The following is a 27,047-nucleotide window of genomic DNA, read 5'->3' as shown; positions in this document are numbered from 1 at the left end:
ATTAACTGGCCACAAACAGGAATCAATAAACTAGATTTCAAAACAAAGAAACTCCTCACTATCCACAAATTGTTCTGCAAAAATCAATGCATCCCAAGAATGCACCTGCCGAGACGAGAAGGAGGTAGTGGCCTCATCGAGCGCAACCGAGTGCACAGAATGACAACAGAAGGATTGGCTGAAGACGTAAAATTACCAAATACCCCTTCAAATTCCCATCCAAACCAAAGAATTCCCTTCAAATTTACCCTTTCACACCTCCTCCTCAAAGTTTCCTCTTTACCCATCCACAAAGCTGCCTCTTCCCCCCTTCCTCTCTCTTCCAAATCATTCCTCCACCTCCTCCAAACTTCTACTTCCCTCTGCCCCCTTCCTATTACTCCTCACTGTGCCACATCCCATCACCACCTGGCCTTTTGTCCTCCTCATCCTGCCCTCTCTTCTTGCTCTTCTGCAATCTCTGACACACTGTCAACTGCTCTTCCTACCTCCTCCTCTCCCTCATCTTACCCTCCCCTCTCTTGTACCTGATGCTCCCCCTTCTTCTTCCTTAACGGTATGGACCTCAAACATCCGAGGCCTTCACTCAAACCTGACTGATCTCTCCATACAGGTTGCTTCTCACAAACCAGACTTAATCTGCTTAACAGAAACTTTCCACCTTCAAGACGTCTCTAATTTCTTAATATCTCTTCCTGGTTACTCCATACTTCGGTATGATAGACCTGAGCCTCGTCCTGGTGGTGGAGTTGCACTGTACATAGGAATCCGAATATCCCAATCATCAAAAACTCTATTTCTCACTCACTGTGTACTGCTCTTAGACCTCCCAAACCCCATGAGTACCTCTGGCTATGGCTTCCCCTCTGCTCCCACCTTTTGTTCATACGTGTGTTGTACCGTCCAACAAACAGTGATGACTCCATTTACATCTCGCTGTCCGACAACATGCACCAACTTCTATCCACTCATCCCAACTCTCTCTTCCTCATATGTGGCGGCTTCAACTGTCACCATACCAGCTGGCTGGGTGTGGGTTCCTCTCGCACCAGCCATGGCACCTCAGCAAAGGACTTCTGCGACTCATTGGGATTGACATAATCTGACAATTTCTCAACTCGGTTCTCAGTCAATGGTACATCATCTCTTCCAGACTTGGTTATGACTAACTTCCCAGCAAATGTCTGCTGTTCTTCTTCTGCCCGAATAGGTTTATCTGATCATTTGCTTGTTAAAGTGGACATCTCTCTGGCCGTCCTCAAAGAGCCACATCAGTGCCAACAAGTCTGGCATTTCACTCAAGCCGACTGGCATGGTCTTCAAGCAGCCATCAAACATCTGGACTGGTCTCCCATCTCGACTGCCTCTGACATCACCTCATCCTGGGAATTCTTCCAAATAAAATTGCTCTCTCTCATGCACAGATTTATCCCATCTCATCTTCAGTTGTCATACCCAAAGGTGGGCAGTCCGCTTCGAAAGTCCGCTTATCCGCTTATCCGCTGCAGCGGACTAACGTTTTCGAAGCGGATAGGCGAATCGGAACAACCCCCGGAAACCGAAGCGGATAAGCGTAAGCGGACTACCGAAAAATTAAAGCGCATCGCGATTCGCCAAATCAGCTGTTAGCCTGAGCCGTTACTCTAGAATTGTGAATATTTATTTAAGTGAATAATAAGTGAAAACTGAATATTTTATTGGACGCTAGAGCGGCAATAACGTCAAGATGGAGAGATTTCTGACTCTCCAGCCCAGCGGCAGTGCCAGGGACAGGCACACGAGCGACGCAAACCAGCAGTCCAGCCCGGCTCGAGCAGTACGGACTACCTGTTCGTCATGGAGGAGGGGCAGCAGGAGGAGAACCTCGAGGAGAAGATCAGGGAAGAGGTCAACAACTGGTCGAGGAAGCCGCTGAGGGGGAACCCGGGGCTCTCGCCCAATCTCTTCCCGCTCGAGTTCCGTGATGCTTGGGTAACTCTATTTCTCAGGCATAACACGCCGCTCCCGAGCTCTGCCTCGGTCGAGCGCGTGTTCAGCTACGGGTCGGACATCCTCAGGCCTAAGAGGTCGGCCCTGGCTGCACCGAACTTCGAGGCCCTCGTCTTCATGAAGGGCAACCTCCAAATCCTCAAGAAAGCCCACGAGGTGGAGGAGGAAGACGAGGACTAGTCAACAGACTGCTAGTCTGTTGACTAGTAGACTCTCTTGTCAAAGAAAGGACGGGCAAATTGATTTTTCTTTAATGTAACTTGCATATATTAAAATTATATTTAAATTAACTGTAGAGTAGAGTAGAGTCGAGTGGAAAACTTTATTTCAATAAATTTTGAATAAATTTTATTTATATAAAAATGTATATTTTTGATCTTAAAAGCTTTGTTTGTCTTTGTAGTAGTTAGAAATGGCTATTTAGGCTTAAAAAGCATTACATTCCCTTTAGAAACGTCAAAAATCGCTTTAAAAACGTCGAAGCGCTTTTAAAAAATCGAATCGAAGCGGATAAGCGGATAAGCGGTAAGCGGACTAAGATTTTCGGCCGCTGAAGCGGATAAGCGAATCGGACTACACGGGCTGGCGGAGCGGATAAGCGGTAAGCGGACTTAAAATTTTCCGAATCGCGCCCACCTTTAACCAATTACCACGAAGCCACCTCATACCCTTCCTCCCGTCCATGGTACAATGAGCCTTGTGATGAGGCAGTTGCCCTGAAACAACTTGTCTTCGCCTCCTGGAAAGCAAATCCAACTGAAGGCAATCTCAGTTCCTTTCACAAAGCTCAGAACAAGTGTGTGTCTACCCTCAGGAGAGCCAGGAAACACTATCTCTCCACTCTCAAGACTGAACTCTCAAACCTGTCTCCCTCCTCCAAATCCTGTTGGCGTCTGGTCAAATCTGTCTCTGGTGTTTGTTCCCCTTCTCTCCCCTCCCTTACCTCAAACGGCTACACAGCTGACACTGCATGTGAAAAAGCTGAATGCCACAACTTTGTGTTTGCCTCAAAATATTGTGTCCCAAACCCATCGCTCTCTGTATCCACCTTACCCAGTCGTACCCAGCTGCTCCTGGACTCTGTGTGCTTCTCTCGCGACAAGGTAGAGATGTTTCTGTCAAACCTTGACTGAGATTCCGCAACGGGACTAGACGGCATCAGCCAAGGAGTCCAAAAATCCTGCCCTTCCGCTCTATCTCACCCTCTCTCTGTTTTCTTCACCTTCTCTTTTGCTCAAGGTCATCTTCCATCTGCTTGGAAATCAGTAAACATTACCGCTTTACACAAAAAAGTACAAAAGCAGATCGTTGCAACTACAGACCAATCAGCCTGCTCCCAATTATCAGCAAGGTCATGGAATCCATCATCGCTTCTGATATGAAATCCTTCCTCTTCTCCAATGGCTTGATCTCTGATCATCAATTTGGATTCAGACCAGGTCATTCTACTCTAGACATGCTGCTTCTGCTGTCTCAACAATGGATGGAGGTCCTCAACGCCAGACAGGAAATCAGAGCCGTCTCCCTTGACATATCTCGTAAATTTGATATGGTTTGGCACCACGCTTTGCTTACTAAACTCTTCCCTTATATCTTTGCAGACTTCCTCTCCTGTCGTAGACAACGTGTGGCTCTAAATGGAATTCTCTCATTTCCTCTTCCTGTCCAGGCTGGGGTTACTCAAGGCAATGTTCTGCGCCCTGTGCTTTATCTAATCTTCATCAATAATCTCTCTGACTCTCTAGAAAATCCTCTCTTTCTTTTTGCTGATGACTCCACTCTCTGCTGCTCCAAATAGCTCAACCGTCAGATCGTCAGGCAGCAGCCTCTTCACTCTCTGCTGACCTGGAAAAAATCATAAACTTGTCAAACAAGTGGAAAATGTCTTTCAATCCTGACAAATCTCACACTCTCACTATGTCTCTCCGAAACGACCGTCTGGAAAATCCGTTATCTACTTTCTCAACAATTCTCTCGAAGAAGTTCTGTCACTCAAGCTTTTGGGTCTCACTATCTGCCATGATATTTCCTGGGAAAACCACATTTCCAAGCTGGCTTCCAAAGCCAGTCACCGTCTGTGAATCCTCCATCATGCGATGTCCTTTCTGGGCACTTCTGAGCTACTCACCACATACAAAGGTTTCATCTCCGGCTTGATGGAGTACTGCTCTCCCCTCTGGGCTGGTGCTCCTGCCTCACACCTAGCTCGGCTTTGCACTGTAGAAACCAATGATTTTAGGATCAATGGTATCTCCAGTGATGAAGCTGATTCTGAGGGTCTTACACTCTCTCACCACAGGCAGGTTATGGTCTTTTTATCTTCTACCGACTCCTCTCCAGCATAGCACCCCCTGCTCTGTCTGTGCTCTGTCCACCAAGTATTCCTGCAGGATGCACAAGGTATGCCAGCAACCCTTTTATGGTGATATTGCAAAAATCAAGACTCCCTGCTCACCTTCACTCTTTCATTCCTCTATTTTCCTCCTTTGGAACAAACTGCCACTCCTCCCCCGGAGGTCTTCAAACCAGCTGTTCACTACCATGTCATATCTTCCCCCATCCAAAACCTTGATCTTTTCTACCGCCGTTAATCCACCCCAAACCCACTTCCTTCAAATTCCATGTTTTCTTTCCTAAAAGCCCCTATCGTGTCCCTCCTGTTTATCTTGTGTACCCCACCCCAGCCCTCTCCCTTCAACAGATCTCCTGATGTCCCTGTTCTCTACTGTTGTTGTACTTCCCTCTTTCTCCCCCTCTTGTCTCCCTCTCCCCTTATTATATTATGTTGTATGTTTTAGCTCTCATATGAACCGAGACTAAGTATACAAAAAAAAAAGGCCTTAGATGTGTCCATGCTCTTTCTCCTTTAATGTTGAGCATCAAGTAAGCAAGCAACAGTTACAATTTTTGAAGTCTTTTATATGACTTGGCCAGGATCGGAATTGAACTGCTGACCTCTGAGAGGATGTCAAATCTTGTCGAAAACAATGTTTGGTACATGCTCAATGCTGCCTCCTTGCTTCACACTCAGGAAACAGACTATAAAACTAGAGCAAAGTCGATGGCGCACCATCACAAATCCACATGCTTCCCACCTACTCCGCCAGGGTGCGGAGCTAAAATTATACTTGTATTGCACCTTTGTGCCATGTGCTGATCAAAGCTATCAAGTTTGGTGAATTTATGCCAAACCGTTTAGGAGGAGATAGTGTGACGGACAGACAGACAGAGCTTCTGTCTGTATTGAGTACCAGTTCACTGGTAATTCCCTGTTTGTCGCTAAAGGCGGCAAAAAGGGTTGGCGTCAGGAAGGGCATCCAGCCGTAAAACATTGCTTAAAAAAGGGGACCAAAAAACAACAACAACCACGGTTCCCGAAAAAGGCCAACCCCCGCTTGCGGGGAAAAATGGCCTCTAAAGGTGGTTATATTACAGACAGACAGAGCCGATTACAATATTCCAAAAAGCACGGGGATAACATCTCATGTATGAGACCAAGTAAGAAATGTATCCAACAGTTGTATTTTGCTGAAGGATGTGTTTGAGGGGGCTATAAAATGATATAAAAAGGTGAGCCAAATATGTCGAAACAAACCTGAGACAGCCAGTTGTGTTAGTGAGCACACCAGGGTGCTTGTCTTCTAAAAAGTAACTGCGGCTCTCGTGATGTGGCAGCAGCACTGAGTTCACGAGGACAATCAATGCGTCTTGCAGAATGGGCATCTTGAGCGCATCACATGATGACAGGTTCCAGAGCACACCTGTCAGGAACAAAAATGGTACACGGTTAACAAAACAGCGCACTTTTCAGCTCACAAGATGTCGTGAGCTTGGATTGCTTTTTTGGATTGGTTCTCGTTGCTGAATACTAAATTGCTAAAATATCATGACTCTGTTCTCACAAATCCAAACTCAATGTGCTCTGATGTTCTGATTAATTAAATATCACTAGATCTTTTTCTCACCAATCAAATTTCGCTGCATAACAGAATCAAAGACCAGTTATCTTGTATGGAACAGAGGCTTGGGCCATGAGAAAGGAAGAGGAGATAATGCTTCACAGGACAGAGATGCAGATATTGAGAGTGTTGGTAGGAACGTATCTGATGGAAAAGAAGAAGAACTGTGGAAATATCAGGAAATGATGCAGGAGCAGGCTGGTCGACATTGGTTGGGGAAAGGGCTTGGGAGGGAGAAGGAGAATGTGCAGTGAGAGAAGTTTGATAAGAATGCAGCTGGCAGTTTTTAAGGGGGCAAACCAAGACTGAAGTGGAAAGTAGAGGTAGCGAGGGAAATGCAAGAAGTGGGGGTGCAAAGAGAGGAGGTCGGGATAGAGTGATAGGACTTGTGCGGCTTTTGTATACTGAATCGAGGCTCGTGAAAGAGCTAACATTTATTTCACAAACAAATCAACCAGACAAACAAAATATACAAAAAGAGGGAGCGGAAGACAAGATGGGGAGAGAAGGGGAAGCACACAACCACAACATTTGAGAGCAGGGAGAAGTGTGGGAGGGAGAGGGCTTGGGGGGAGGAGGCGTGGGAAGGGGGGGGGGGGCTGACCCGATAAGGTGGGATTAATTGGGACCATTAAAATACTAGTAGTATTTCATAGCAATAGTAGAATACTAGCGGTAGTAGTAGTAGTAGTAGTAGTAGTAGTAGTAGTAGTAGTTGTCTCATTCTAAGAAAATCGAAGCAATTTCTGAGCCAACACATCATTGAAACATTCCTCAAGACAGCATCACATATTTATAAAGCACATTTTCTGCCGAAGAGCAGTGCCAATTTCTGCTCAATAGGTTTTTGCAATTATCCTCATTTCATCACATCAAATGGCTCCCACCAGCCTTCTCTCGATTGAACAGCCAGACAATGCTTTTGTGCATAATGAACATCCAGCTGTCACACATGGGCATAGTTTCGGGGCAGAAATGCCTGCTTCGCACAGCAATTCATCCTTTAATGTGCAGCTGCTTCTCTATTCTCATGGCATTTCAGCTCAATTATCCACTGGGTGCCTGCGGGTGGTCACTGTGCTGGCCTTGGCTGTGCAGCGATGCGAGGCACACATTGTTGTGTCCCAGTCAGAAATGGTTTACTCCTCTGCATATAACAGATTTGTTTAAGTCTAGCTCATCGGAAATGTACATACAGTAGTATAAAAGTGGGTGCAAACCAGCATTTGGTAGAGTGTATGCCTCTGCGAGGCTGAAAAGTTTTGTATCCCACTGATAGGCCGGATCTGGATCTGAAATGAAATCGAATTGCCTTGTCCTTGTCACCGAACAAACTCACCCACCAAGTTTTGTCATAACTCGTTCACAACTTTTTGAAATATCATGCTCTTTATAGTTTTTGGCCCCATCTCTCAAAGGTGAAGAATCACTTGAAGATTTAAAGAATTAAGGCATCCCGATCTGGTTCCGCATAGTCACAAAAATCGAATGGATTCATCCTTGTAACACACCGAACATTCACACCAAGTTTCGTCTGAAACTGTACACAACTTTTTGAGATATCGTGCTATTTATCGGTTTTAGCCCTATCACCCAATGGTGACGAATCACTTAAAAATGATCAGATCTAAATTCGAATCTTCACCAAAAATGGAACCAATTCTTCCATGTCACACACCCAACCTGCCCACCGAATTTCGTCCGAATCCGTCCATAGCTTTTTGAGATATCGTGCTATGTATCGTTTTTGACCATATTTTTCAATGGTGAAGAATTACTTAGAAAAATCTTGGATGAGGAATCCAGATCCAGATCTTCCCCAAAAGCTAATCATTTCGTCCTTTTCACTCACCCAACCTGACCACCAAATTTCGTCCGAATCCATCCACAACTTTTTGAGATATCCTGTTCACAGACAGACAAACAAATGAAAAATCGGTCAGAGACCGAGGACTTGACGGAATGTACTCTTTTTTTTGGGATTTGCCAACCACTCCCCGCCATCACGGTCGTCTCTCCAATGCACAATCGCACGAGATATGCGGAAAGGACGACCCAAAACCAATTATCTTCTTTTCGATTCGTATATAAACATCATTAAAAGTAAATAATGACCTCTGCCAAAGTTCAAACGACGTGGGTTGAATCCCTACATGAGAGAATTCCACATAGCTATTTGGGCGGTGTATAAGCGAACAGATCGCTGTCTCCATCGATCTTGCCAATGCCGTAACACCTATCGGCTCAAAATCCTTTTAACTGTTGACTTTGTAGTTTTTACAATGAAGGAAACACGTATTGGGAGTACACACGACATAGCGATTGTGAATGTGACAGCTCTGAGGCGTGTTTCGCTTCGCATCGCAATGACAGCGAGCACCAACATGGCGGCTGTAAGATTAAAATCTGGCTTCAAGCCCCCTCACCACCCAAAGCCTTCAACCAGACATATTAACACGCTCCTCCCCCTTCATTCCCGTTCTTCAAAGCAAAGCGGTAAAAATTGTTGTATCGCCATTATATATTACGAGCAATGGTACCCGCCATAACGGCGGAGCTTCAATTTGACGTTCAATTCAAACGTTTTGGGTGACTTTGAGCTTGACCTTGGGCCAAGAGAGTTAGAAATTGGGCACAGTCTATTCCAGGGCAAGGCAAATATGTGTGTGAAGTATGGCGATGCTATGTGCAACGATGTAGATGTAGTACTGCGCACAAACAGACAGACAGACAAACAAACAGACAGATGAAAAATCGGTCAGAGACCAAGGACTTGCCGGAATGTACTTTTTTATCGGCCATTTAGGACAAATATGGCGGCCGAACCACGTGACCGATGACGTCATCATTAACATATTTAATTCCCCATGGAGAGTTCTTCACAATGAGCCATGTCACAGTTTTTTCTGTTCAGCACTTTCGGAGATATAGAGGTGCAAAGTTTTTCGGTTTTTCCAAGATGGCAGCCGAACCACGTGACCGATGACGTCATCATTTTGGCACAGTGTATTAGAGGGCAAGACAAATACATGTGCAAATTTGGCGATTCTACGTGCAACGGTGTAGACGTAGTGCTGCAGTGCTGCAATCAAGTTTCTGGTCTTCATCAATGATCTCTCTGACTCTCTCGAAAATCCTCTCTATCTCTTTGCTGATGACTCCACTCTCTGCCGCTCCATTCCTCTTCCCTCAGATCGGCAGTCTGCTGCCTCCTCACTCTCTGAAGACCTGGACAAAATCACAGACTGGTCAAACAAGTGGAACATGTCTTTCAATCCTGACAAATCTCACACTCTTACTATGTCTCTCCGAAAAGATCGACTGGACAACCCTCCCATCTACTTTCTCAACAATCCTCTCCAAGAAGTTCTGTCGCTCAAGATTTTGGGTCTCACTATCTGCCATGATCTTTCTTGGGAAAACCACATTTCCAAGCTGGCCTCCAAAGCCAGTCGCCGACTGGGCATCCTCCGTCGTGCGAAGTCCTTCCTCGGCACACCTGAGCTCCTCACCACATACAAGGCTTTCATCCGCAGCTCAATGGAATACTGTTCTCCCCTATGGGCCGGTGCTCCTGCCTCACACCTAGCTCGGCTTCACGCTGTTGAAACCAAAGCTTTCAGAATTATTGGAATCTCCCGCGATGAAGCTATCTCTGAGGGCCTTTCACTCACTCACCACAGGCAGGTAGGTGGTCTTTCTGTCTTCTACCGACTCCTCTCCGGCCTTGCACCCCCAGCTCTCTCTGTGCTCTGTCCCCCAAATATTCCTACAGGTCGCACAAGATCTGCCAGCAACCCTCTGATGGTTAAACTGCCGAAATCTCGGCTCTCTGCTCACCTTCACTCTTTCATTCCTCTTTTCTCCCGCCTCTGGAACAAACTCCCTCACTCCCTTCAATCCCACTCCTCCCTCCAGGTCTTTAAAACAACTGTTCACCACCATCTCTTATCTTCCCCCATCCAAAACCTTGATCTTTTCTACCCCCGCTAATTCACCCCAGATCCACCTTGTTTGAAATTCCAACTTCTTTCCTGGAAGTCCTGGCAGTGTCCATATCTTTTATACCTCTCCCACCGCCCCCTTCCCATGCCCCCCCCCCCCCAAAGCCCTCGCCCTCTCTCAGATCTCTCGATGTCTCCATGTCTCTCGGTCCCTGCTCTCAAATGTTGTGTTTGTGTCCTTCCCCCTCTCTCCCCATCTTGTCTACCGCTCCCGATGTTATATGTTTTATGTGTCGGTTTGTCTTTCTGTGTGATTAATGTTCGCTCTTTCACGAGCCTCGATCTTGTATACAAAAAAAAAAAGAAAAAAAAAAAGAAGTGCTGCAAACAGACAAACAGACAAACGAACAGATCAACATACTTGCCGGAATCTATTCCGGCAAGTAATAAACAGGGTGAAAACATAACCTCCACCCACCTTCAGTGGCATTCGAAAGTCAAAAGATGATTGGAAAGTCAAAAGATGATTGGCAAGACAAAATATCATAGGAAGGTCAAAATACCTCAAAGAGATCATTCATTATCACAACTGTTTGCATCAAAATGTAGCTGGGACTTGTATTTTCGAAGTTACGAGCTCTTTTAAATTTTGAACGCAAATGTACAAAAACAAAACTTTATTTATTTTTTTTCAAAACTTTTTCTCGGCACCTTTTCTGTAAATGGCATTTGTGTTTAATCAGTGAGATATCTCAAATGGTAACATTTTCTCCACCGAATTGTCCAAGCTCCTCTGGGGATTGGATTAAATGATGGCTCTTTCCTACAAGTGAAGGTTCCAGAAGTTAAATATGCCACAGAATCATTCAAGAACAGAAGACCGTTGTATGCTGTGTTACGTGGTCCTCCCGGTGACTACCTGGTCTCGGTGACCCCCGGACCGTGAGAGGAACTCCGCCAGAAAGATCTATTATTTCTGCGCTTTCGTAACGCAATCAATATGAATTCCCATCAATAAGAAACCCCACACCAAGGATCCGGGATAATCAATGATATATTCCCCGAGCAATCAACAACCATTCACCATCAGCAATCAATAGTACAAAGATGTAAACTCATCTATAATAACTCTAAGATGGCCATCTTATACATTCCTCACGTGAGCCCCACTCCCGACTCCCTCCATGGTCAATGTCTCTCTCAATGTCTCTGTACGCCTGTAGTTCGATCTTCGCACGTGGGCGGTTGAACGGACCCTTCCTGACGTGCTTTCACCGGGCACGTCCCGTACCGGGAACAACGGCTGCAGCGCGCACCTCCTGGCCAAGCAAAGCGGGTACAGCAAAGCAGGCAAAGCAACACACGGCTTGCCCAGCGCGCGCGGCCCAAGGTGCGACCCGTACGCGGCCTTGTAGACGGGGAGGCGAACTGTGCCAGCTGCTTGGTTCTGTGCACGAACCCACAGTGACTTGACGTGTCAAAGGGTAGTTACACGTCCCGGTCACTCCTCTCGCCAGACGGGCTTTTAAACGCCGATTCTCTTACGTTGCTCAATCGATACCGCTCGCGTCCGAGCTCGGCGAGGAAGAAGAAGAATAGTCGCTTCTCCCGGACCTCGTGTCTTTTCTTCTTCCGTTTCCGGTCTCCTTTTTCCCAGAAGGGCTCCTGACCCTTTAATCACAACAACCTTTAATCGACTACACATTGATAAGCAAAGACCTGAATAGTAATTCACATACATTCACATAAATATGTAACAGCTGGTACACTAGCCAAACACCTTGCGAGGAATTAGCTTTGTGATTCACACTATCTGCAGGGGGTGGGACAAGCTTTGGGAATAATTTCACGTTTTGAAAGTAATATAATACACTGGTTCATGCTTAAGTCATGATATTATTAAAGTTCATGTTGAGATAATGTCTGACAACTTCTTTGAATGCCACAATTATTCCCACCTTCTTCTGGGGTCAGTCAGCCAAGTCGGAAGTTTGTCGAGTCTTTCGTGACCCGGCTGGTTGGGCCTGGCATTTAACTGGAGCCGATTTGGGCAGGAATTAGTGATTTGTTCAGGATGCCGGCATTAACTCACCTATTCTTTAACCAATCACACTGCAGGACCTTACCAACTTATACCAGCACACAGGATACACAGATTAACAACCATCCAAGGGACAAAACACTTTGTAATGTGACATCATGCCTGTGAAGCACCAATCCAGTTTCCAGTCGGGTGGAGAATCAACCAGACTAGACAACTCAAAGGTAAGTGTACAACCTTGACTTCTGGTTTGGGGTTGCTCCACGTGTCGGTCGAATCTTCAGCTGTTCCTTCCACCTCGACCAAAGATAAGTTTTCCGAACCAGATCCGTCGTTATTTTCTGTTATATTTTCATCCCTGTATGCTGTTTGTATTTTCATCGAAATTTTACCTGATAACTCATACCTTGTTGACGCCAACGTCAAATTCATTTTTCGTGTAACCGAGACCTACTCCTCGGACAGCCAGGAGCTAAATTGTTTGGGTTTTGAGGTTGCTTGTCGTTCCATTAACTTTTGCCCAAAATTATGTCCTTTCTGCCTCTTCAACGTTATCCTATTCCCCTCGCTTCAAAAATAAAAACTAGAGGTTCCAGGGAACCTGAACTCAACTGGTCTATATCAATATGGTTAGAATATGCATAATAGAACCACAAACTATATAGTTTATATGTGCTAAAAATATATGACAAAAATTGATTTTTCAATGTGGCCGCCATGCCGCGCCCATTTTTGGGCGTGCCACACCCAAATGCAATCCCAAACTAGTTTATGTCTTAAAGATGCTGCATAACAAGTTTCATCAAATTTAATCAATATTTGTGACTTTTAGAGTGTAGACGTCGAATTGTTTACAGAAGACAGACAGACAGACAGACGACGGACACTGGGTGTCGACAAAAACACAGCTGGACATAGTCCAGTTGGGTTAATAAGAACAATGCAAAAAACGGTTTCACTCCAAAAGACGATATCATTCTGCCTTCTACCTTCTACTTCCTTTAAAAGCTTTTAAAAACATATTAAAATGCTTCACTTTCCTTATTTATCTGGCATGAGTACCACACGTGTACAATACAAAATAATCTTAGCAATTTCAATAGGGTCCCCTATATAGACAAGTAAAAATTTGAGAATTTTCGAAAAGTGTAGGCATTTTGTGTTAAAAGTGATTAAACAAGTTTTTTAGGATAATTCGAGGGTGCTGAATTCAAAAATGCTGTTTAACCGGTTCAATTTTGGTCTTAACCTTCAAATTGTAAAAAACAAAATGCCCGCCATTTTCAGCATATTTTTTGCCATAACTTGAATTTTAAGCAACATAGAAGGCTCAAAATAGTGGCAATACTCATGTTTGTGATACTGAGGATTCCAAATTTACTGTTACCTAAGTTGTAACTAGTTTGGTTTCGCCGCCATGTTGAATTCCAAGATGGCCGCCATATTTTTGGTAATTTCTGGGGTGTATTTTTTTATGTACATCACTTTCACTGGTCAAATGCGCTTTTAATTTCTTTAGAACAAAAAAAAAGATATTAAATCATTTCTAAAGTGCATTTAAAAAAGGGGTAAAGTTCCAAAATGGCTGCCTTTTAGTAATTATACTTTATAAATACCGTATAGCTCAATATTGGCATTCTCAAATGTTTACCTGTCTATCTTAGTCTGTTCTGTTTCTGCATTATAGTTGTCTGTTGTATGCACATGCACATCCTCCTGTGCATGTTAGCCCAGCTTTTCTGCAGCTGCAACGGCCATTTATACATCCTTTGGTACATCCGCATGTTACTATCTCGCGACACGCCTTAGGAATTGGAGATAGCGTCATCAACTTCGGCACCAAGTTCCCATCGATGTATGTCCATCCCATGTCTGTTACTTGGGGGAGTACTGGAGTAGCGATGGTTGCGTGCTTCCAAATAAAAGCCTGGTAATGTGCGCGCCTTATGTGTAGTCTCACTGCATCTGATGTTGGTGGCAGAGTCTCCTGTGGACAACCCTTAGAGAAGAGTATTACACGTGCCTTGTCGCATCTGTCCACATCATCGGGTACCTTGTAAAGACGGCATATGAACTTTTCTGCATCGTTGATTACTTCTTCAGTGATATCTTCTGTGCCTAGATCTGTCAACAATTGGCTGTGTGTTTGAAACACCTTCCAGGCTGTCTTTTTGCCGTGGCCAGCAAGCTGTGACACACTGTCACAACCAGTAATTGCATGGAATGGCAGCAACGCTTCCACTTGGCAAGGTGGCAGTTTCTGGTGGAGTTTGTGGATGGGAATGTATTTTGGCTTCTTAAGAGTTCCTGCCTTCATCCACAGCTGAGTGCATGGCATCTTATCAAAATGAGCAGCTAACAAGACCAGCACGTCAGTGTCACGCACTAAAACCACCACTGTTTCAGCATTTGTGTCGACGCAATGAAGAACAAGTCGTGTGTCCGCCTCCTCATGGTTGGCCTGTAGGGATGATGTGTCCATCTCTGGATCTGAAGATTTCACGTCTGTGATCTGTGCAAATCCTCCAGCCACTACAAGTGTTGTGGGTGCAATAGACACCGCATTTGTCATGAGCTGCTGAGAAAGAAACTCTGCTAGATTTGCCTTATTCTCTCCAAGTGAGAGAAAGTTGGTCCATTTATCTGGTAGAGGAACGTTTTGGTTTTCTATTACCCGACGTATTGGTCGAGAGGCCTGGGTACGTTTCATTCTGGTTCCAGTCTTGATGGAATCCTGCTGGTATCAGTCAAAAGTTACGTCAACTCTCTCAAATTTTTTCCCCATGGCAAACACTGAATTCACAAACGCATCTGCATATTCACCAAATGTGGTTATTCCGCTGGGCTTTCCAAGAGCCATCACCAGTGCTTGACCATCAATTACTAAGCAAGTACTTCCAGTTAATGTCACTTGTTCTGGGGTTGAGACATCTTGGTCGTCTACCACGATATCCAAAACCAACACCTCAGCCATCGACTCACTTATCATGTTCATTTCTGAACCACTTCTCACCTCAAACTTCACAATTTGACATCCATGGGTGGCATCAAAGTAAGGGGGTGAAGTATGGGCGTCAAAGGATTTTAGCAAGACTGGGCACCTACGCAAAGGTGCCTCAGTGGTGCTTCGCTTCGTTAATGCGGTGTTAACATGTAGTTTATTCCCGTGACCGAGTCACATATCAGTAATGCCCGCAAGAGGGCGTTAATAGTGTTTACAATCACAGGTATACAATACATGTATAATCAATATACATGTCAATAACCCAGATAACATACTGGCGGAGAGCTCTTCCATGAAAGGGGGGCTATGAATCACGCGATCGAATGGCCTCCACGGTTACCGGACCTGACCCCATGTGACCTTTTCCTCTGGGGTCACATGAAGGCGAAGGTGTATGTAACTCAACCACAAGACCACAATTCCTTCATTGTCTCATTTTACTCGCTTTTCAAAATAGTCCAAAGCACACTTTGCAAAAGACTCCAGGCGTACTATATTTCAATTTGTTTCTTTGTATTTAAATCCAACATTGTGGCCATCTTGATGATCAATATGGCGGCCATCTTGGAATTCAACATGGCGGCGAAACCAAACTAGTTACAACTTAGGTAACAGTAAATTTGGAATCCTCAGTATCACAAACATGGGTATTGCCACTATTTTGAGCCATTTATGTTGCTTAAAATTCAAGTTATGGCAAAAAATATGCTGAAAATGGCGGGCATTTTGTTTTTTACAATTTGAAGGTTCAGACTCCAAAATTGAACCGGTTAAACAGCATTTTTGAATTCAGCACCCTCGAATTATCCTAAAAAACTTGTTTAACCACTTTTAACACGAAATGCTTCCAACATTTTATATAAGCACAAATTCTCAAATTTTTACTGGTCCCCTAAAAATACAATATATATTTATATATGTAAGTGTGTATATATATGTATATATATATATATATATATATATATATATATATATATATATATATATATATATATATATATATATATATATATATATATATATACAGTATATATATATATATATATATATATATATAGGAGGGGAGATATGTGAAAGCAGTCGGTCAGGCACAGCAAGGTTCTTGGACTAAGTGGGAAGGTGTGCGGGTGAGGATATTGAAGTGGCAAGAGATTTGGAGGATGGAGCCAATATTGTTGAATTTCCTGTTGCGGGCAACGTATGATGTGCTTCCGTCACCAGTAAACTTGAGATTGTGGGGGTTGTTGCAGGAGGAGAGATGTTATTTGTGTGGAGGTGTGGGAACGGTGCAGCATGCACTGAGTGCATGCTCAGTAGCATTGGCAGCAGGAAGATACAGGTGGCGACATGATCAGGTGCTGGCGGTGGTGGTGCAGATGGTGCAACAAGAGGTGCTGAGATCGAGAGAGAGAAGAGTGGAGAAGGAGACTGATGGGGGAGAGGTGTGGTTTGTCAAAAGGGGCCAAGTGGAAAGAGGTGGAAAGAGGAGGAGGAGGTGGAAAGCAAGAGGGCTGTCAGATGCTTGTGATTGGCAGGTGGTGGCAGACCTAAAGCCACAATTGGTATTCCCAGAGGAGATCTGTGTGACAAGGTTGTGGCCTGACATTGTCATTTGGTCAAGTGCAACAAGACAGGTCATCTTAGGGGAATTGTCGGTACCTTGGGAACAGAACATGGAGGAGGTGCACGTGAGGAAGAGAGGAAAGTACAGTGAGCTGGAGGCAGAGTGCCGGGAGAAGGGTTGGCGAGTTTCGTGTCAGCCATTTGAGGTGGGGTGTAGAGGGTATATTGGCAATTCCTTTTCTGCATTTCTTGCTAGGCTGGGAGTGTGTGGGACAGAAAGAAGGAGGATGTGTAACAAGGTGGCCCAGGTTGCCTTGAAAGGCTCATTTTGGATATGGAGGAAGTTTATGGAGGCACGTCGAACCGTGTAGGTTGGTTGTGTGTGGTTATTTTTATTTTTTTGTTACTATTATTATTTCTTATTTTATGTATGTCAGTGAGTGAGTGGGTGAGGGTGTGTGTTTTTGCATGAATGAATTTTAGCATGAGTGTGTGTTTTTGTGTGTTGAGTGGTGTATGATGTAAGTGTAGGTGGTTGTTTGGTTGGTGTTCTGTATGTATGGGTGTGTATGTGTGTGTGTGAATGATCTGGTGTGTTTTGTTGGTGAGTGGTGAAGGGTATAAAGGTGGGTGTTTGAGTGTTCCACCATGTTTGTTTGTTGCTGTGGATTCTGGATGTGGAGGTGTTGTTGTTGTTGTTGTTGTTGTTGTTGTTGTTCGCACTGGCTGGGGGTGGGGGTATGTACGCATCCAGATGCAGTTGCTGCATGTGGATATGTACGTGCCCCTGCTGGCCCACCTTAGCTGACCGTATCGAGGTTGAAGGGCCGAAACGGGATGATGCTGAGGACCTCGACTGAGGACCCCGTCAGTGCGGCACACTTGTGACCAAGTGTGTTTTGAACTTTTACATATATATATATACAATAACAATATAAATACAATAGAAATACAACAAAGAGCAATCAGAGATTGCAGACCCTCACCAGGACGTGTTTTTAGTGGTGTTTAGGGCTTTTGTGTTAAAACAAACTTTTGTGTTATGGTAGCTGAACCACGTGACCGATGACATCATTTTTTTTTCTCCACCAATTTATCCCAAGATGACGCTCAAGAAATTTCATCTTGATCGGATGAATTTTGTACTTGTCGAATGATGATGTCATAATTAATGGAGGCACCTGTGACATCATCATTAACATGTTATTCCCCATGCAGAGTTCTTTATAATAAGCCATGTCTCAATTTTTTCTATGCAGCGCTTTCAGAGATAGAGGTGCAATTTTTTTCATTTTTTCCAAGATGGAGCCTGTACCACGTGACATATGACATCATAATTCTCATTCAAAAATTATACAGGAGGAGGTGCACCTATGGTGAAAATGTCCTGTCAATTGGACCACCGGTTGCAGAGAAAATCATATTTATTCGATGCGGACAAACACACAGACAAACAAACAAACAGACAGAGACAAACGGAATCAAATGCAATACCCTCTGCTTTGGCGAGGGTAACAACTAGAACAATAGGTTATATGGATCGGACGTGAAATAATAACATACAAACGCAAAAATGCACAAACACAGAAACACTTGAAAATATTTTTAAGATGAAGGTTCATTTTGGAGACTATTGAGAAAAAGAGGGAAAAAAGAATGGAGAACAGGAAGTACAGGCAGAAGAAAATTCAAGTTGAAAGAGATAGTTGCGGAGTGGAAAAATAGACGTTTTTATTGGTTGTTTTTGTTTTTTCTCAAGTGAAGAGGGGAAATATGATACCATTGTGGAATTCGAAGTAAAATATTTGAGAAGAAGCAAAATAAGGAATACAGAGACAAAAGGGACACATAATTTTCACAGTTGCTATCTGAGGAGCAGCTAAAGTAGGCATTGAACAGTACAAAAACTAATTTGACAAAGATACCATTTAACATGGAAATTTGGACCAGACACAACAGCAACACAGGGATGAGGATAAAACAGAACACACGATCAATTCAGTTTAGAAAACCTAGCTTAAATGAGGTTGAAGTGGCAGCGGCAGATTCGACCAACTAGTGGCAAAATTCCTCATCTGGTCTAATGGTATAAACCACTGATTTCAGATGTCCCAAAGGAAAAAATGCTCGCTCTAGAAATGTTTATATAAAGGGGCGCCCTACATCTGGCAAATAAAATACATATACTTCTTCATGCAGCTGTATGAATCAAATTGGCGCCCCTTTATATGAACTTTTCTAGAGCATTCCTTGGTTCCTCTTAAGAAAACAAGGGTAGACCAGCATGCACAGGAGACTTTTTTGGAATTTGATTTTGTCCTTTCCTTTCTATTGTTTGGCATTTTCTACAACGTATGGAATGTCCCTTCTTTTCTATACTTTGCCACATGGCACATACCATATATAAAGGGGCATTTTCTATGCACCTTGGTGGCATCTGTTGTTTCATTGCCTTTCCTATAGTCTATTTCCCCACACTGTCTCAGCCCACTTACCCTCCCTTGGAACTCCAGGATGCATTCTTCCATCACCCCCTCCTAGTTTAAACTTACAAAATCCAGGCTGACCGCACACCTCAACCCTTTTGTGCCTCCCTTCTTCCATTTGTGGAGCAGCCTTCCTGATGTTGGTCGATCCTACTCTTCATTCCAGGACATCAAAGCAGGTGGTGTACCATCATCTCATGTAATCTCACAGCCTTATCCATTCACCTTGCCTCACCCAACATTCTTACTTGCAGGTTGCTGTGATTCATCCACTCCATAAACAGACAGCAGTGTGTTACTCTTATGTGTATCTAAACAGCCAGCAGCTTTGAGGGAGAACATTACCAACATAACATTAAAAGCACCGTACGTACACACAAGATCAAAAGAAATGCAGATAATGTATTGTGGCAACAAATTCTACTCCAAAAAGGAAACCTGATGTTATTTCATACCATATTATCTGGATGTTTTTTGCCAGATCAGTCAGTGCTCCGTTGTGGCAACATCAGTGCTTCTGCTTTATCCAAATAACCTTGCTGCTTTCTGTTGACCTTTCAGCTTTATCTAAATGCATTATTCATGCTGCCTTTCAATTGATTGTACATGATCTTTATTATGCTGAAACTCTTCACCTTAACTAAAGATAACCAAAATCCATGACTTCGTCTATTTTCTGATTTCTAAGATTGAATAAATAGTAATGTGTATGTATGTACAGGTAATGGACAAAGAAAATGGAAACACCAATGTAAAGTCACTTAATAGGGCATTGGGCCACCATGTGTGGACAGTACGGCCTGTATGTACCATGGCATGGAGTCCAGCAGCGTCTGGAATTTAGCAGGAGGTATGCGGCACCATATTTGCACGATAAGGCCAATAACCTCACCTGCTCAATGGAGGTGGAAAACACTGTCTCGGGCATCGTTCCAGAATATGCCATAAATGGGGTTCAGATCCGGTAACTGAGAAGGCCATGACATGTGGATAACATCAGTGTCATGTTCATCAAATCACTGGGCGGCCATGCATGCTCTATGGTTGAGGACATTGTCATCCTGGAAGACAACCCTCCCGGCAGGAAAGCAATGCTGCAAGGTGGGGTGAAGATGATCAATCAGAACAATTAAGTCACGATTGGCATTGACCTTGCCTTCTAAGGGAATGACTGCACCCAAACCATGCCAGGAAAATGTGCCCCACAACATTACAGGACGACCAGAACCCTTCACTGTTGGAATCAAGCAGTCAGGGCTGTCGACTTCTTTAGGTTGGCACCACACCTGCACTCATCCGTTTGTCGAGAACATGATGATTCATCTGACCATATCATATTTCTCCACTGCTCGATAGTCTATTAACTGCACTCTTTGCACCACTGCACTAGCAAACGTGCATTGCCAGGTGTGATCAGCGGTTTGCGCACTGCAACCCGACTATGGACGTCGCCGCTCTGTTGGGTTGTCGGTAGACCGTTTCTGATGAAACTGGCTGATCGTGCTCCAAGTTGAAATTTACAGTTAATTGATCTGCAGTTGCACGCCTGCTTTGCGTTGCACTTCAAATTAATGCACGGATTATCATGATCCTGGAAAATGCACTTCTGCACACTGTTGCCCTTTGCTGAAGATGTCTTTCCCTTGGAGTTCCATGTAGACATCACCTAAGACACCGTTGCTCGTGAAACATCAGCAATTTGAGCTGTTTTTGTCACAGAAGCTCTTGCCAAACATGCTCCAACAATCACGGCTCTTTCAAAGTCACTGAGGTTTTCTCTTCCAGCCATGCTCGCAATAAATTAATTATAGGCAATCAGGCCTCTGCAGCATTTTTATACATTACCCTAAGCATGCTGGGATGTTTATTTGCTTAATTAAGACATGGCCACACCTGTGTGGAAGTCGATGCTTTCAATATACCGGTAATTTGGTGTCCCTCATTTACCCAGATGTTTCCATTTTTTGTCCACTACATGTATGTCTGCTCTTTACCCATTGGTGAGACAGCTGGCTTGACACCACCCAAAATTTTAACCTGAAAACAAAATCATACACCCACCATTTTGGAAGCCCAAGCCGAAGATCATGCATAGGCCAAAAACATCTTCGGAAGTGTCACATATATTCACAATCGCCATGCACTCAGGATATGTTTTCCATTCCTTTTAGAACAACCTAAGCAACTGAAAGGATCATCACATACTGAAAGGTTGGAGCTGACGTGTCATCGGCCTTGTGAAGGCGACAGTATCTCTCGGCCTTGGGTTTCAGGTGTCAGCCTATGCGCCAGTGCAGTTGGACGAATTCGAGCTATATATAACCACAATGTATTATATATGCACATAAGCAGTGTGCGTGTTTTTGCTTCATGTACGTAACCCACATTATTTGTATTTTCGGAAGCGATGGAGGCAGCCGTCGGTTGCTGATACACCTCCCAAATGAAGGGATGTGTCAGACGAACGTGTTTGATGCTTGCAACAAAATCACCCAAAGGGCAGGTACTTTGTAAGTAATAATAATCACAATAATTATTATTATAATAATAATATATGCTCCCTTGCAAGGAACGTCAACACAGGAAGAGGCAATTTGGCCAATAAAAGCCTGTGCTCGTGTTGCCTTATTTATGGTTGTTTGCTCATGCTCTTTCCTTTTTAAATGCTGAGCATCAATAAAGGAAGCAGCATGTATCGTAAGTCAATCTTTGGTATGACGATCAGCCAGGGTTCAAACAACCAAGCCTCCCAGATGATCAGAGTGGGCACTCTACCATCATGCCATCAAATCTGGTTGAGTGATTAAATAGAATTGATAAGAATGGTACATTTGAGTTTGTTATGTTCAAGTTTGCATCATGAACATTTGGTTGTTTAAAAATACCATAATGCTTCTCAGGAGAGGGGAGGGGTGTGCGGAGGAAGAGAGGAGAGGGTTTGAAGATTATTGATATAATTGTTGTATGATGCTGTGGATAACATTTCAACAACGATATATTTAAGTATCAGTTACACAGGCAAAAGTTCCTTGCTATATTGCTGAGTAATCACTTCATTACAACTTTAGAGATCCTAGTTAATATTGGCAGCTCTTATATCTAAATGCAGAGCCGAATCCTCACTGATTAGACTCAAACAGACCATTTGATTGTACAATAAAGGTCGACTCCCTTTCCCAAGATGAAAAGATCTTGCACGCACAGTTGCAACTACAAACATAGGGGCAATACCCCTGGCGCTCACCTGGTAGAATAAACAGTATACTGCACTGACTAAAGGTATTTTAAAGCAATTTCAATGCTTGCTAGAAGACAGGGCAGCAGGTAGAATCATACTAACATAATCATTCGACTTTAAACAAACAAACAAAAAAATACATATTTTGGGGGGCAACCCTCCTGTATCCCCCTAAAGGAGCAGATTTTTTTAATACCATGAACAAACGTTGGTGCATTACGGGTGATGAAGGTTGTGGTCAAGTTTCATCGAAATAATGTGTGTAGTTTCAGAGGAAAAAGCAAATTCCTATTTTGGGGGGTCAAACCTGGATACACTTTGACCCCGGTAAAACCCTTAGACCCCGATTTTTTTTAACTTCAATCACTTTTTTACTTGATTTTTAATCACACACATAAACTTTAATCACCACATAACAAATATCATTTGTGCCAAATTTGGTCACAATCCCTTTAGCGGTTTCGGAGGAGAGGTTGCAAGTGTTTACGGACTGACGGACTGAGGACGCGCCATCGCATAAGCTCCCCTGAACTTCGTTCCAGGTGAGCTAAAAATCAGGTGATACGGCTGCTGTATTAAAATATATCTCTAAATATTAATCCACTAGGGGGCGGCTGTGTTTCAATGGACATTATTCAAAGACCTTGCCAACCAAAATTTGACAATCTAAGCAAGCTAGATCACTTTAAAGTATACAATGTATGTAAATTTTGTCATGCAGCACATCATGTGGCTTATTCGTCATTTATAAGCTGTATCAGATTTGCATGTATAAATGGGTGAAACGATATTAAGTTGAGTGGGGTGTACTTGGAAAGGAGATGGCAAGACACGACAGGAAGACACTGTATTGCTGACACAAGACACTGCCGTGGGAAGCAAGGAGAAGGAGCTTCTGGCATTTAGCCCTTCGTCGGAGCAAAATTGACACCGGCTTTCATGAGCAAGACTAGTTCTTCATTCTACACTGTATAGATAAATTCAACAACAATCGTGGGATAGCAGAAGGATCACAAGGTGTATTGCTGACATGTCCTTTGATCGGACATCACGGGCCTTCGCCACAAGGATCACTGCTGACATTTTCAGTCTGGATGTGTGAATATTTAACGATAAAGGCAAGGCCACCTTAAAATCACGTCCAGAATTAGAGCTCATACAAGTGCAATGTGCAAGTGACTTTGCAATGAGTATTTTTGGTTTCAAAATCGAGTTGTGATCTGAATCTGGGATTACAACAATTTTGAAATGTGTATGCTTGGCAAGGCTGCTGTGATTTGCAAGGTGTTTTTTTAGAAACAGTGTACCCGAGGCTAACTCAACTACCAGCACCAACTCATTTCATCACCATGCCCTCAGTGACATCACAAAAGCCATGGCAGAGTTGAGAAAGGCAAATGGCTCCCTTTTAAAAGTGCACAAGAAGATAGTCAGAGTATTTCTGGAGTGCCATCATTAGCGAAAACAACCTCTGGAAGAGGCACTGAAATTAGCATTGAAATCAGGCCCTGATGTATAGAACCCACTGACATAAGCAATATGATACATACAGCATATGCCACACATTATAAATAGAGGGTGAAAAGGGAGCAATGGAAAAGTGGGCAAGTCAGGCTTGTTCCTACTGAAACAATGTGATGGGAGAGAAGGGGCAGGCAGGTATGCAGGTATGCAGTAAAAAAGAGACAAAATAGGTCCTCCTTTGCAGCAGGTCACTTTGTGCTAAGCAGACATCATTATGTGAAGAACAAGAATGTCCACAGGCAGTGTCCTGGAATATTACGAATGCTTCACTGAAAAAATGGAAATGGTTGTGTGATTCATAACCACTTGCAGAAGAGAGAAGAATCTGGGTGTTGCAGAGATTTAATGAAGTGCTCAGGTTACCAATGTGTATCTTTAAATGTCTGCATGCTGCTGGAGTAAGTGTTATTCTCATGCAAATGTTGAGCTGCTATGCTTGTGGGGTCTTCAAACCACAAAAGAGGGACAGATGCTGTAATGCGAATACTTAAAGTAAGTATGAAATTGTTTGGCAGAACAAGTTCATTTTGAAATGCTATTCCTGTATCTGGAAGCTTTTTTCTACATGACAACACCACCATCCTCTGGTCCCATATTTGTGCATATGACCAGAAATGGATTGAAATGATGAAACTTATGCCTGTCACTCGAAGTGCAAAACTGCTACATAAGGAGATGTTGTGTTTCAGCTGCAGCTAAGGATGACCTCTGCATAACAACAGGAGTTTGAGAATTTTGGAGTTCTGCCATCACACCTCTTCAGAATTGCAAATGTTTGCAAAGAAGTACAGCAGCTCATTCGGTAGCGATTCAGCATTTGGAAGCATTTGATATATATAGTCACGATAAAAAGTAAGTACACCCCATGTAAAGTTTTGACTTTTTCAACATATTTCAACATACAGCTATTTGATCTTCATTTCAACAATATTGAGAGATAAAGGTGATATAATATAACAAATATCATGAAACATTTACATTTTGTAGTCCATTGTATAATTTAAATAAACATAAATGCAAATTTTGCATGTGGAAAAAGTAAGTACACCCCTGCATTTATCACTACTTCAAATACCTAAAATTCGAATCAGGTGCACCAGCTCAGGTGCAAATCATTCGAACATCGTTTGAGAGGATCTTGGAGGAACCTGTCTTATTTAAACCTCAGGCATTTAGTTTGGTTTGCTCTTTGTTGTTTAAGTGTGCGGCATCACCATGCCTGGATCAAAAGAGCTCTCTGAGGCCTTCAGAAAGAAGGTTATAGATGCTTACGAGTCTGGGAAGGGATTTAAAAAGATCTCCAAACAATTTGAAATCAATCATTCGACTGTCCGGAAGATCATCTACAAGTGGAGAAGATTCCAAACAACTGCCAACTTGTTCAGGCCAGGCCGCCCCAGCAAGTTCAGCCCGAGAGCAGACCGCAAGATGCTGAAAGGAGTCTCTAAGAACCCCAGAATATCATCACGGGACCTACAGGTAGCTCTTGCCACTGTTGATGTCAAACTGCATGAGTCTACCATTAGAAAGAGGCTGCACAAATTTGATCGACATGGGAGGTGTGCCAGGAGGAATCCTTTGCTATCCAGAAAGAACATCAGGGCAAGTCTAAAGTTTGCCAATGAACACCGAGGCAACGATCAGCACTTCTGGAACAATGTGCTCTGGCCAGATGAGTCAAACGTAGAGCTATTTGGCCACAGTACCAGAAGACATGTTTGGCGAGAACCAAAGACAGCATTTGACCACAATAACCTGATACCAACTGTAAAGCATGGTGGTGGAAATATTATGGTTTGGGGCAGCTTTGCTGCATCAGGGCCTGGGCAGCTCACCATCATGGAATCCACTATGAATTCTTCATTGTACCAGAGGGTGCTTGAGGATAATGTGAGGCAATCTGTCGGAAAGTTGAAGCTCAACTGAAGGTGAACCTTGCAGCATGACAATGACCCTAAACATACCAGGAAATCCACCAAGGAATGGCTGAAAAGAAAGAAATGGAGGGTTCTGGAATGGCCAAGTCAAAGCCCGGATCTAAATACATTTGAGATGTTGTGGCTGGATTTGAAACGAGCTCTGTATGCAAGAGCAAGGAGCAAGGAGGCTTGCTTCGATCTCTCCACAGCATCGAAGTCCTTTCCAAGTGTGTGGTGCTGACCGGGCCACCGTGGTGCTGACCGGGCAAACGTGGTGTGGTGCTGACTGGGCTGCCATAGTGCTGACCGGGCAAACGTGGTGTGGTGCTGACCAGGCCGCCGTGGTGTGGTGCTGACCGGGCCGCCATGGTGCTGACCGGGCAAATGTGGTGTGGTGCTGACCGGGCCGCCGTGGTACTGACCGGGCAAACGTGGTGTGGTGCTGACCAGGCCGCCGTGGCACTGACCGGGCAAACATTGTGTGGTGCTGACCAGGCAAACGTGGTGTGGTGCTGACCGGGCCGGCGTGGTGCTGACCGGGCAAACGTGGCGTGGTGCTGACGGGGCACCCGCAGCCGTGATGCCCCTCCACCCCCCCCCCCCCCATAATTTCCATGTTTTAAACGTTTCCCAGTGTGTACCCTGGATTTAGAATAGGTACACCGTATCCCTGTGTGTCGTAAGAGACGACTAAGAGGGTTGGCGTCAGGAAGGGCATTCGGCCATAAAAAACATTGCCTCAAAAAGAGAACCATGACAATTACAATTACATATGGGCAGGGCACAGCCCGAAGAGGAGATCGGTTTCTGAGGTTTGGGACATGGAATGTAGGGACAATGACAGGGAGATCAGGAGAAGTGGTGGAAGTATTGGTCAGAAGAAGAGTGGACATATGTTGTGTGCAAGAGACGAGATGGAAGGGAAGTGGTGTGAGAATGGTGAAGGGTAGGCAGGGACAGAAATACAAGTTTGTGTGGCAAGGGTGCCTGGAGGGCATGAATGGTGTTGGTGTCCTGTTTTCTGAGGAGTTTGTAGACAGTGTGGTGGGTGTGACTAGAGTGAGTGATAGGTTGATGATGGTTAAAATGATGATTGGAAAGCTCTTGGTGAACGTCATCTCGGGATATGCTCCGCAAGTTGGTCGGAGCGATGAAGAGAAGGACAAGTTCTGGTGTGCAATAGAGAAGCTGATGGAAAACGTGAAAGATGAGGAAGTTGTTGTGGTTGGAGGAGACATAAATGGACATGTGGGAAGGAGTATGGATGGTTTTGAGGGAGTTCATGGGGGTTACGGATATGGTGTGAGAAATGGAGAAGGTGAAAGGATTTTGAAGTTTGCTGATGGAGCTGATTTGTTGATTTGTAATACTCAGTTCCAG

At 44.0% G+C, this 27,047-nt stretch overlaps 1 protein-coding gene across 7 annotated transcripts in view; it reads right to left on the bottom strand.

Moving 5' to 3' along the window:
- LOC137429642 (catenin delta-2) overlaps window positions 1-27,047 on the bottom strand; it is a 580,920-nt gene that overhangs the window by 100,330 nt on the left and 453,543 nt on the right. For all 7 annotated transcript variants that reach the window (XM_068119734.2, XM_068119735.2, XM_068119736.2 and 4 more), the window contains one exon: window positions 5,585-5,750. In XM_068119734.2, the coding sequence (XP_067975835.2) occupies window positions 5,585-5,750 (166 nt within the window). The remainder of the gene's footprint in view (window positions 1-5,584; window positions 5,751-27,047) is intronic.

Source organism: Myxine glutinosa, chromosome 6 (genome assembly GCF_964187855.1).
Source record: "Myxine glutinosa chromosome 6, kmMyxGlut1.1, whole genome shotgun sequence".
NCBI classification, from domain to species: domain Eukaryota; kingdom Metazoa; phylum Chordata; class Myxini; order Myxiniformes; family Myxinidae; genus Myxine; species Myxine glutinosa.
Note: the sequence above shows the minus strand (reverse complement) of the source record. Positions and strands in the feature narration are given on the sequence as shown.